Genomic DNA, 12,341 nt, shown 5'->3' with positions numbered 1-12,341 from the left:
AGTCAGGAAGATGGCTAAGCAACGCCACCTAGTGGGCAACATTGTCATTTAATTATATATTTTAAAAATTATATTTGTTTTTGCTCGTTCTTATTTATTTTTTTTCAAACCTTTTGTAAGCTTTACAAAAGCCCAAAATTAAGAAGTTACTTAGAAGTTAAAATATACCAGAAAGCATTTAAAACTAGTCTAGGACATGGGAGAGACATTAAAAAAAAACAGAAGTCAGCGGGAATTAAAAAGTTGTAAGTTCAGAACCATTAGAAACATTTTGTCGGGTAAAACTGTGGAACAGTCTGAATATGAAGGTACGGATATGTGCCGCCATCAAACAGTGAGACATAATTCAAAGACGTTTCATCAACAACAGATAAGCTACAATAACTGGTGTCTATACTATAATTGCTTATCATGAAAATGACAGCAATTGGGTATTGGGTACTATTGTTATTATTCATATTGATTAATTTTATGTATAGTTTCATTATATGTGTATGAAATGTTTATTCTTATTATTTATTATTTGCATCGTCCCTAAATATTTCGTGAATAGAGGATGCAGTGTATTATTATTATTATTGGTAGTAGTAGCAGTAGCATATGTAATATAAATCCAAAAAAGTGTTGCTGCAAACAACCTTTTGAATATGTGTACCAAAAAATGCTCTGTTCTTATTGTTATTACAGTCATATCTAGTTATTCATTGAAAGCGGAGTTGTCGTTCGCTTCAAAACAAAAGCAAAAAAAAAAACTTTAGTCGAAACAAGTCAGAAATACTCAGCTGGTGTTTTAACCAATCACGTATTGCCTTTCTCACACGCCTACACATTACTAACCCCGCCCTCGGGGTGTCGCACAGAATGGTGCTGCCTTCACTTTCCCTCAAAAACTTTTGAGGGCAACTACTTGGCGCTCTATTATTTCTGTATGTGTTTATTACGTATTTTTTAATACGCCAAATAAAAATCTTTGCGTATGTTCGCATATAAAAAATTTAGAACATGTGATAACATGTTAGTTGCAAGCATAAGTGCTACGTGCACAACTTATATTTTTGTGTAACCAATGTAATGGCATTATCATTGCAGTAAAGGGTTTCTCCAGTGCTTAAAAGGGACTAATTTAAGGAGATATTAGTATGCGTATTGGTAGTTCACTCACAGCATGTTGTTTACATCGCGTTCAAATGTGAGAAACATGTATTATACGACACTTTTCAGAGCCCATTAACGCCTCATAGGTCCACCCGGTGTGTGTGGTTGTGATATTGAGAGGTCACATATTTTCGAAAATCAAATTAACTGGAGCAGGTATGTTTCGGGTCTGACCGCGTTTATTTCTCTGAATATTTCATATCATAACCCGGACAGGTTCACGCGTTTTCCTTCATGAAATGCGTCCTTCCGAGGCTAGTCGAAGCGCTAGCATCACGGTTTTAGCTCGTAAAGCAGCCACGGCTAGCTGGCTCAGTTTCGATAGGAAATGAGGGATTTGTAATGGCATGAAGGGACTCTCTTTTATGTTGTGATCTTTACACGTGAGGCGGTGGGGATTAAATTAGATTTTAACGTCCTTGTGTCCTATTTGTGTACCTCGGCGTGTTGGTTTCTGTTTAACCACCATGCTAGGAGGCTACATTGCTCTAGCATCCCATCTGTTACCTCTCGGCTCTGACCAGTTCCAGCAGTGGTCTCTCCTGTTTTTATGGCTGTTATTGTTTGTTTTTTTTATTTTTATTTTTTTTCAGTAATTAGTAAGAGCCAAACAGCTACCAAATTGATGCGCTTATTATTTTATCAAGAGTATGGACCTAGTAAAATGACTGCTGCTTAAACCACAGGGATGGTCACAGGCTACATAAATACATACATACATGCATACATACATACATACATACATATAAACTAATTTGGACCTCCAACTGCTGTGTGTGGGAGAATTTAAGTGAATTTGCTCAGGATTACATTTAAAAGTGGTTGGAATTTAACTTTTTATTTTGGCATCTTCAAGCTGCAAACCTGTATAATTTTCACTTGTATATTAATTTGAATATTCAAAATTAGAAATTGTCACCCCATAATTTGGTGGTTAAAACCTAACAATTGGTTTGTGTAGCTACAAAAAAAAACCAGCTTGTTGACAAAATAGATAAAAACTGGAGCAGCTTCAGATAGTTTCACTTTTAAAGCCCTTACCGGAAAAGGGAGCTGGGGCGTGTACTGCTGTGAGAGACAGAGAGAAAAATAGTTTGTTTTTTTATGGGGGTAGAAACAAGTGCTTAAATGTCCTGCTGCTTCTGTTTTGATCATATCCACCTTAACGCTTCTTACATTTAAAAATAAAATGAAAAAAATCCATTAACGGCATCTAAGCATCAAATAGGTCTAATTATGATTTGTACAATACCTAACATCAGCTTTTTCCATTTAAAAAAAAAAAAAAAAAAGATCTCGATTATGATAATTTCTGATACTGATCAGGGAAAAGCCAGGATGTCTGGAGAGTTGTCGCTCAACATAAACATTAAGGAGCCAAGATGGGACCAAGGCACCTTCATGGGGCGGGCCAAACACTTCTTCAAGGTCACCGACCCCAGGACCGTCCTGCTGTCCTCTGAAACTCTGGAGGAGGCCAGAGTAATCGTAGAGAACTACAGGTGAGGTGATGGAGTCAATTAAATGGGCCGTGAATGGAAACTAGCTTTCACCTGACCTTCCTGCTACAATTGTTGTCTTTACAGCTGTGGAGTAACCGTGTCGTAAAGACGTATAACACCTCTTCAGTGTTTTTTGTTTTTTTTTTGTCTGCGCCTTTGTTCAAGTTTCTGCTAAAACACAAAAATCTTTACGCTGTTGGGCCATTTTCAGAGCTGGGACCGTGAAACCTGGCCTGACCGAGGATGAGCTCTGGAGAGCCAAGTACATCTACGACTCCGCTTTCCACCCCGACACCGGAGAGAAGATGTTCGTGATTGGCCGGATGTCTGCTCAGGTGCCAATGAACATGTCCATCACAGGCTGCATGCTCACCTTCTACAGGTACAGCAGAGGTTCAGATCCAGCAATGACTGATTTATGAAAATAAAATAAAAAATCCCTTTTGAAATAACGATCATTAAAAAAGAAACAAAAAAAAACAAAAAACGGCAGATATGACACCAGAATCAGCGGCGTCTAAAAATAGAACGTTTAATCCGCAGGCAGTGAAAATCCTCTTAAATAATCAAAAATGCCCCCCCCCCCTCACTTCTGAATAAGTGACGAGTTTTAACTGATACAACAGCTTCAATTACATATTGTCCAAAAATATATATATATTTTTTTATAAATATATAAAATTACAAAATATTTGTCTTATTCAAACAGATTCAAAAGCTATATAGCCTTAAATAAACCACTTTCCAACTGCATTAATGTAATTGTTGATTGTGTTTTGTTGGCTCTTTATGCTCCTTTGTTTCTGTCTGTTCAGCACTAAATGCTGGATCCCCACTAAACGGGGATTGTACCATTACATACGGTACCTGCCACCATGCCGTCGTAGTGCTTCACCACTAGAGGACAGCAGGTTTTCACCGTTCACTTTCTGCCCGTGTGGCTTTAAAGTGGCAGCGGCTTGTCTACACAGGCGTCACTGTGACGTTTCATTCTTATGAGCTGCAGCTCGTCAGCAGTATAAATTTTCGGCATCGATTATAAATGTGAGTTCGACAACAGAGCTGCGTCTCGGTGTACGGGGAGTGCTGGCCTAGTAGTTAGAGCAGCACGCTTGCACTCAGAGTAGGATGCAAGTACCCGGTTCGATCCCCAGTGCCTGCACTCTGGGTCCCTGAGCAAGACCCTTAACCCCAGAACGCTCCCTGGGCGCCGCACATGGCAGCCCACTGCTCCCTAAGGGTGATGGGTTAAAAGCAGAGAACAAATTTCGTTGTAATGTATGTTTCAATGACAATAAAGATGATATCACTATTATTACTATCACTATTTATTGAGAATCAAATAAGGTAAGTTACTGCCTTAAAATAAGGAAGCCACTTTAAAAACTAAATGTTTCTCTTTTTCCTAACTTTCTTTTCTGCTGGTTCTCGGCAATAATGGCTCCTTCTGTCTTTGCCTTTGTTGAGGCGAAGCTAAAATCCATTGGTAAAACAGGCCGATCTGATGCTTTCCAGAACACAGTAAGCGTCAGAATCTGGGCCCATCTGCATAGGTACACCGCTTTAGTGGGGGGGGGGACTTCGTTCACAAACGAGGGCACAAGCAGGAAACCTTGAATTGTAGTTTCTGAGGTTTCTGCTCACACAGCCATCCGTGGCGTCCTCAACACCCTGAGTTGTAAAGTCCATTTTAAGGGCCTGTCCTCTGATTGACACAGGACTCTAGTTTCCATGCAGACTCTGTGTTTGGAGCACATCAGAGGATTTGGTTCCATCTCACCAGGCTGTATTTCAGAGTGTAGCTGAATATGGGCAGTCAGCACGATATGGTAAAAGTAAAGTCTGAACTGGCTCGTCTGGTGCATTCTGCCATGGTGTCCTGAAAGGGACGATGACCCGACATTATTGACCTCTTAGGTGAGACCAAGTCCTCAGCTTCGTGTGAAACCAGTTCCACTCCTTCCTGTCTCTCCATCAAACAAGCGATGCCGCTGATCGGTTGCGCATTAGCTCAGGTAATTAAAGCAGCGGCTTTGTGCTTGACGTGTTGGGCCCGATATAAACTGATAGGAGGTGTGATGAAATCGTGTTAAAGTTGTGGCTGTGAATCTGCTGCGATGCCGAAGCCTAAAAGGAGATCAGAGTCTACAGCAAATGCTTTGTGAGGGGAAACCATAATCTGTTTGAGAATCTCTTAACGTTGAGCGAAAATGTAAATACTTCAGTGAGCTCTGTTACATCCTCCACTTTTTTTTGCAATGTTGTGTTTTTTTTTCTTATTTAAGGCTTCACCCCCAGTTCCCCTAACACACTGCTGCTGTTCTCCTTTATTTTCAGGACTACTCCAGCGGTCGTGTTCTGGCAGTGGGTCAACCAGTCCTTCAACGCCGTTGTCAATTACACCAACCGCAGTGGAGACGCTCCCATCACCGTGAAGTAGGGAGGCCTTCTCTCTCTCCTCCTGCTCTGTAGCTCATTCGTGTCCTCCCCTCTAAGCCATTGTCTGTGAGGAGGCTGTGGGAGCTGCTGTTCTGGTCCGCTGTTAAAGCATGTTTGGCTTCGTGTCATCATGACCTCACGCCGATATTTGTTACCGACTGCCCTCTGATACCAGCTTAACGTGCGGATGGGCAGTGACGTTACTGTGCTCTGAAACACGCAGCCCGCTCTCACTGCAAAAACATTTATTTAAAAATAAGTAAAATGTTCTTAAAGTTAGTGTATTTGTCCTTGATTTGAGCAGGTAAAAAAAGATTATTTGCTAATGGAATGGAGTATTTTGACCCCCAAAATAAGATAATTAGACATCCTGTACTTGAAATAAGGTGATGGAGATGAATTTTTCCTATTTTAAGTGCAAAAATCTTATTCCATTGGCAAATAATCTTATTTACCTGCTCAAATCAAGGACAAATACACTAATTTTAAGAACATTTTACTTATTTTAAGTTCCGTTTTTGCAGTGCTGTTGGCTGCAGAAATCCAGTCACGAGGAGCAGAGGTGTGCTTTCCAAACGCATGAATGCATATTTAAGGGTTAAGAGTGAAAACTGTCTGAAATCTGATGCTTCTGTCTCTGCTTTAACTATTTATCTAGATGCATTTTTAACATCTCTAAACTGGCGTTTGGCATTTTTTCTAATTTGTGTAAGTGAACCTTACTAGCAGGACGCTCCGCTCTTTAGTATTCACACCTTGTTATGCTAGTCAGCTTTTACCGACTTGCGGTGATTGTGGGGGAAATAAAAGGAAGTTATAATTGACGTATGCTAAGTGTCGACTTAATCTCCCTCTCTGCAGCCAGCTCGGCGCCGCCTACGTTAGCGCTACCACAGGAGCCGTGGTCACCGCGCTGGGCCTCAAGTCTCTAGCTACGGTAACGCTCCTGCTTCACGTGAACACTCAGGATGAAGTAGATCCTGCAGACCTGGGTGCAGAAAGTGACGGCTGTCTGTTTCCCCCTTGTCCTTGCAGCGCCTCCCCCCGATCGTCAGTCGCTTCGTCCCTTTTGCTGCCGTTGCTGCTGCCAACTGTATTAATATTCCCTTCATGAGACAGAGGTGAGGTGGCAGGAGTGTTGATGCGTGACCACTTCCTGTTTCGCTTAGATGCTTTGAGGAATCCGTCCTGTCTGACACAACCCGTTTTCTGGCTCCTTCCGTCAGGGAGCTGAAGTACGGCATCCCTGTGATGGACGAGAACGGCAACAGGTTAGGAGAGTCGGCCAACGCGGCCAAACAAGCCATCGTTCAGGTGGTGGTGTCCAGGATTGGCATGGCTGTGCCTGCAATGGGTAATTGAACCTTATCTCTTGTGGTGGCTGCAATTTATGTTTAAAGAGTGTGTAAATTAAGATTAAGCTGGGTTGGCTGGGTTCACACTGCAGGGAAATGTGACCCAAACATGATGTTCTTTTTTTTTTTTTTTTTGCCCATATGCGACCCATATCCGTCTTTTTCACAGTATAGTGTGAACGGCCCAATTCCGATTTTTTTCACCCACCAAAAAATTCATCTGTGCCACTTCCATATGTGGTGCTAAGTCAGATACACATCTGATATTTTTCAAAGCGTCTGCTAGGACTGGACGATAGTTCAATAACGATATATATCGATCGCTAGATCGTATGGTTCAGTATAAAAAACGGGTCAATAAAAAGTTCAATAAAAGAAGAGTGCATTCTAGCCTATCATGTAGGTTAATACTACAGTCATTGCATCCTCCCAACCAATCACAAACCCTGGAAAGCTCCATCGGCCTTCAGAGAGTTCAGAGAGCACATGTTCTTTTTTTCTTAACACTTACAGTTTTTGTAAAAAGTTGGTTGAATAAAGGGTTGTGTTTAAATCCATTTATTTGAAAATAGGTCATTAAGCAACAGCATAAAATGGCCAGGGCTGCACTTATAATGTATATTTTAAGTGCAAAATGTATACGTTTGTATATTATCGATATCGATCAATATGATTTCTATTTTATCGATATGCTTTTATTCTATATCGTCCAGCCCTAGCGTCCCCCGTCTGAACGGTCATGTTACATTTTATCCATCTTTCACATCACTCTGCTGTCTACTTGGTCTTTCTATGATGTGATCTTAGTGTTGTCGGGTCCAATTGCTCAACAGCTTTCTAACAATAACAAGGAGAGACGCCGTTTTCGTTTTACCAAACTTTATTGAACATTTCTAGAAACAATTACTTGCGTAAACGGCGCGCTGCTCTGTAACATTTCCTGTCATCTGCGCATGAGGGCCGCTTTGCGGTCTTGAACCGTGTGAAAGGCGACCCCAATAAAATCAGATTGCTGCCAAAAATCGGAATTGAAGATCAAGACATGTGAACGTGGCCTTTGTGTTTTGCCTCTTTTCCTCTGGTATCCCTTGATAAAACCCAGTAAATAAACTGTAAACTGTGTAATTTAATCTACATATAAGATCATCTTTTCTGTGAGGTTTGTTAGAGAATAATAGGGAGCGGCATTATACAGGTCAGAGAACGCACCAGAACAAAGTATGTGGAACAAGCTGCTGGCCCATCCCATAAAATCTTAATAAAGTACTTCCTGTCTTGCGGTTATAACGTTGCAAAATGTAAAAAAACAAACAAAAAAACCTCCTAGAGGTACTTTTGCATGACACCATGTCGGTTTAGTGCAGGAGTGAATCACAGCAGGTTTATTTCAGAAAAGGAATGCAGCCTTTTCTTCTGTTTTGCTTTTTTTGGGGGGGTGAGCGCACGAGATTTTGCCTGGTATCTGACTCAACATCTTTGGCTGCAGTCTAAATAGTCTCCGACACAAAGGCCCAGTAATGTCAACGTGCTCGGCTTGCCAGCGTTCTGCACGTGCGTCAAAGCAAAGATAAAAACAGCTGAGGCCATCCTTTGTTGGATCATGTCAGTCTGAGTAGTTAAAGGTTAATGCTCTGCACCGATTATAATTCATGGTTGGATAAGATCAGATGAATATTTGACTGTAAACATGTTTTAGGAGATGGGGGGAAAAATCAGTCCCTGAAGTGGGATATTTTTTACATTTGTTGTGTATTGGTCTCAATCATTTTTGTAATTTTTTTTTAAAAATGTTTTTTTTTTTTTTTTTTTTTTTTTTTTTTTTTTTTTAACAGCCATTCCTCCGGTTATAATGAACTCTCTGGAGAAAAGAGCTTTCATGAAGGTAGGAACACGACATTGTTGAGTCCAAACGGCATGGTAATACGCTTTACCGGAGACATAAATGTGTTTTTTGCAGTTTTATGATGAGAGTTTGTTGCTTTTAGATTATTTGCAGACCGATTTAGATCATTTCATTGCGCAGCGCCTTATTAGCTTAACAATCTTACTTTATGACAACAATTTAACCGTATACAGTATCAACAGGATATCCACCTGATAGAGCAGCTTTCCACATTATAAAAAATCTTGGAGCTCTGAGGTTCAGCCGGAGTGAAGGAGGCGCCAGGAGGTCCAGAGCTTCCTGTCAGGCTGCAGGTCCCTGGTGAAAAGTTATTCAAATTGTAGTGATTATTTTGAGACAGCTGGAAAATGATTAGTTAGCCGTGAAGCAGCTGATTCAGTCCAAGTGTGAGAGCGCTTCTCACCCAAAAGAGTCTGTTCACTGGAAAATTCGCCCTTGACAAGGAGACAACACTCCAGGGACAGTTTGGTGATCATCTTCATATATTCCACCATGACAAACACCACTTTAGAAATAAAAAGAAATTATAAATATAGTTACATAAGGACGATGCTTAAATATTGGACCTTTGGTCTGGAAACTCCCTCAGTTGTATCGCCGTAGAGACTTGATTTTTCACGATTTGCGAAAGCCATTAAGTTCTGATGAACTCCAAGCTCTTAAAAGCTTAAAATCTTGATCAGTCAGAAATTGGCCCAGAAGTCCGTATCCAGCTGAATCCAGAGGAATTGGAAGTCCAACAAAGCTCAAAGTTGTTGAAACATGTGAAATGCTTTAAGGACTTCTCACTAAACTAAATCAGGTACAAACGTGTTTACAAGAATGTATAAATGCTGAAGTCACAAACCCAACGCTTGCATCACTGCCAGTTTCGTAGTTCCTCAGAACAGATAAACAACATATTTGGTGGGAATCTGCCTAATTTTCGTCTTTTTTTTTTTTTTCTTTTCTTTTTGCAGCGTTTCCCAATTCTAAATGCTCCTGTCCAAGTGAGCTTAGTCGGTCTGTGGTGAGTAAAAGAAGCTCATCTTCTCTGTGAATGCACCTTAAAATTGCATCTAAAAAAAAAAAAAAAAATACATGTTTCTGTTTTTTCTTTAAGCCTGGTGTTTGCGACTCCTCTCTGCTGCGCCCTGTTCCCTCAGAAAAGGTACATGCAGCAACTTTCTTGGCATCTACACGGCAGAAGCGAAGCGTTATCTGACTTTACGGTAATGGTTAACCATATCTTTGCAGCTCCATGAGCGTGAGCGGGCTGGAAACGGATCTGCAAGAGAGGATACGGCAGCTAAGTCCAGACACCACCACCGTCTACTTCAACAAGGGCCTGTAGGCACATGAGCAGAAAACATGCAAACACACACACACACACACCTGTTATCATAAGCACAACCTTTATTTATGCTTTTGCAGTCATTTGGAGTTTGTTATATATTTGGTTCTTGTATTTTTTTTTTTATTTTGTCTTCCTCTGACAGATAACACAGGCATCTGATGATCACTGATGTGTGGTTTACTGATACGCGTTTCCTGCTACATGTAATGTACTAATAGAATATTCCAGTTTAAATGAAGGCTGTTAGTTGTGTCTCTAATTGCTCCTGGTTGTAACGTTGCCTTGTGTTTCTGCTCTTTAAACCTTTTGTTTTTACCGGGGTTTGCAGCCTGTGGCTTTAAAGCCCTTCCCTGTTGACTCTTAATGGGGGACATGTTGCAAAATCCACTTTTCTAGCTGTTACATTCATTTAGTTGTGTACTTTTAGTCTTTAGGGGTGCGGAAAAATTTATTTTAGCTTATATTCTCTTTGGGTTATATTTTTCAAGCCAATCAGTTTTCTTTGTTTTCTATAAAAAATAAAACCTCATGAATTACGTCACAGTATTTGCTTTAGAGCTGCTAAACAAAGTCACTAGCTCCATCCGAATACCTCTTATAATAGCTCCTGCCCCTTTACCTCTGATGGGCTCAACCCTAAGAACTCTATCGTGGGGAGGAAAGGAACTTCGGACTGCTGTGCCGAATTCAGACAGCCTTTATGTGACGGGAACACACATGGATGATTCTTGTTAAAACTGGGCCTATAGCCTTCTGAAAATGAACTACAGACTGCGTGCTCTCTTCTCTGTGGACATATTGTTAATTTGTGGGGTGTGCTTATACGTCATGTCACATAAAGGATTGTGGGATACCTTATAGCTCCTTAGCGCCGGTAAGGGACATTTGGAGGCTCCTATGCTAAAGATGATGATAGGAAGCGTACAGGCTTCTTTCCTACCTCCTTCCTTACTAACTGCACTATTCAGACAGCACTTATTATGGCGACCGCTGACGCCCTTTTACTTTGGCTAAAGAGTCCTTACCCAGTAGAGGTATTCGGATGGAGCCATGGACTTCCAGCTTACCAGTCTTGCAAATCCGCCTTTTTTTCTTGGAGTGATTTTTTTTTTTGTAGTCCAAGCTGAAGAATGCCGAAGCTACAAGTGGATAAGTCATCCATTGTTTATTGCACCGTTCCACAGCATACTACAAAAATGGCTGAACGGGTTAGACTGGAACCGTCTGCAACCTGGGTTGGGATGTGAAGTGCCTCCTTTAGATTTAAAGAGACGGCATCAAAAGGAGTTGCTCTCAGACGCAGCTCAGAACGGGGGTAAAAAAGAGGAACGTTGGGGTAAATTAACAATGAATTCAGACAGAAGCATTACATATCTACTTTATATAGACCACAACTGAATGATTTCAATGTGAAAAGCATGATATGTCTCCTTTTAACAGCTTGAAATACTTAGACATGAACTGTGGTTTAAATCTAAATTGCCAGTTAGTTCTGTGCAGATTTCGCAAGACTGCAAAACTAAGTTTTCTTTTTTGCATTAGACCGCAACCAGGTGTGTTTTCTTTAGATTTTTCCATAAACATGAACTTTTTTTCTAAGACCTAAAGCAGAGAAGTTCTGATTATTTGCCATAAATCAACCAAATTTTATACACTGGGTATTTAGAAAATAAGATGGTTTTTTTTATTATTTTTTATTTTTATTTTGAAGGGGTCATGTAGGTTTTTGCTGCTTAGGACAGACTTTATTTAGTAGGAGCAAAGTGGGGGAAAAATGGTAAATTATAAAGGTTCCTGGCCCCTGAACATGCCAGCTACATGGCGTCAAATGGTCGCCGCTTCTTCTTATTATGACTAAAAATAGTTTCTTTATCTGAGTTCCTGTTTTGTTTCACACTGCATCTCATTTACCAGAGCAGCTCTCTTCAACTCTCCTTAAAGTGTACTTAAAGTCTTTAGGTACATGTGGTTCAGAATAGATTTTGAGGACGTATTGAGTGAAATCTAAATCTAAAAAGCATTTAAGATGCTCTGCAGACGTTTTTGTGGTAGTGCTGTTATCCGTACATGTTTCATACAGGAAGGAGGCAGAACATCTGCTCTTATCTAACCTAAAGACCCCCCCCCCCCCCTCTCTTAACTTCATGTTTATGTTCAACGCAGACAGCAGGTGCCAACATATAGCCACCAAAAACTCTTTGAAACAAAAGTGTTTTGGTTTTTTTGGGGTTTTTTTGCTTTTTGTTTAAGTTAAAGAGACGGTACAATCTATTATCATGTGCAAACATCTGATAGCTGTGGGGAGAACTTTGCTTCTGCCGTTGAGATTCAGTACCACCAAAAGAAGTTAGTGAATGTTTTACCGGCTTTTAAAGCGTAGAAGTTATGTGCACAGAATCGTTGCTTTGAGCATCTCACATGAAGTCATATAATGAGATCACCAAACACACAGTTATCCAGGGTGAGGACATAGTCATAATGTAGTATGTGTAGAAGTCCTCATAGTGTTTGATGTTAACAAATGAAACTAGTATATATTTTCTGAATACTTGTACGTGACGTGTAAAACATGGAGCACAGCGATATGCACCAGAGAATAGTGTCCGCCGCTTGTTTACGGGAGATTTGCTGCAGACGGGCGAGCGCTGATA

At 40.6% G+C, this 12,341-nt stretch overlaps 1 protein-coding gene across 1 annotated transcript; it reads left to right on the top strand.

The window, feature by feature from the left end:
* Nucleotides 1–1,222: 1,222 nt before the first annotated feature.
* On the top strand, nucleotides 1,223–10,226 carry sfxn3 (sideroflexin 3). The gene is made up of 11 exons (XM_012880561.3): nucleotides 1,223–1,311; nucleotides 2,482–2,657; nucleotides 2,869–3,039; nucleotides 4,995–5,093; nucleotides 5,958–6,033; nucleotides 6,132–6,217; nucleotides 6,323–6,450; nucleotides 8,284–8,333; nucleotides 9,314–9,363; nucleotides 9,457–9,504; nucleotides 9,591–10,226. The coding sequence occupies exons 2-11, from the start codon at nucleotides 2,494–2,496 to the stop codon at nucleotides 9,685–9,687; spliced, it is 969 nt and encodes a 322-aa protein (XP_012736015.2). The 5' UTR covers nucleotides 1,223–1,311; nucleotides 2,482–2,493; the 3' UTR covers nucleotides 9,688–10,226.
* The last annotated feature ends 2,115 nt before the right edge of the window (nucleotides 10,227–12,341 follow it).

This window comes from Fundulus heteroclitus, chromosome 22 (genome assembly GCF_011125445.2).
Source record: "Fundulus heteroclitus isolate FHET01 chromosome 22, MU-UCD_Fhet_4.1, whole genome shotgun sequence".
Taxonomy (NCBI): domain Eukaryota; kingdom Metazoa; phylum Chordata; class Actinopteri; order Cyprinodontiformes; family Fundulidae; genus Fundulus; species Fundulus heteroclitus.
Note: the sequence above shows the minus strand (reverse complement) of the source record. Positions and strands in the feature narration are given on the sequence as shown.

Excerpts from the sequence above, each read along its gene's own strand:
- sfxn3 (XM_012880561.3), top strand. The coding sequence starts at position 2,494 with ATGTCTGGAGAGTTGTCGCTCAACATAAACATTAAGGAGCCAAGATGG. Across the intron at positions 6,218-6,322 it reads ATTCCCTTCATGAGACAGAG|GGAGCTGAAGTACGGCATCC; the intron begins GTGAGGTGGCAG and ends TCCTTCCGTCAG. Across the intron at positions 9,364-9,456 it reads GTGAGCTTAGTCGGTCTGTG|CCTGGTGTTTGCGACTCCTC; the intron begins GTGAGTAAAAGA and ends TTTTTCTTTAAG.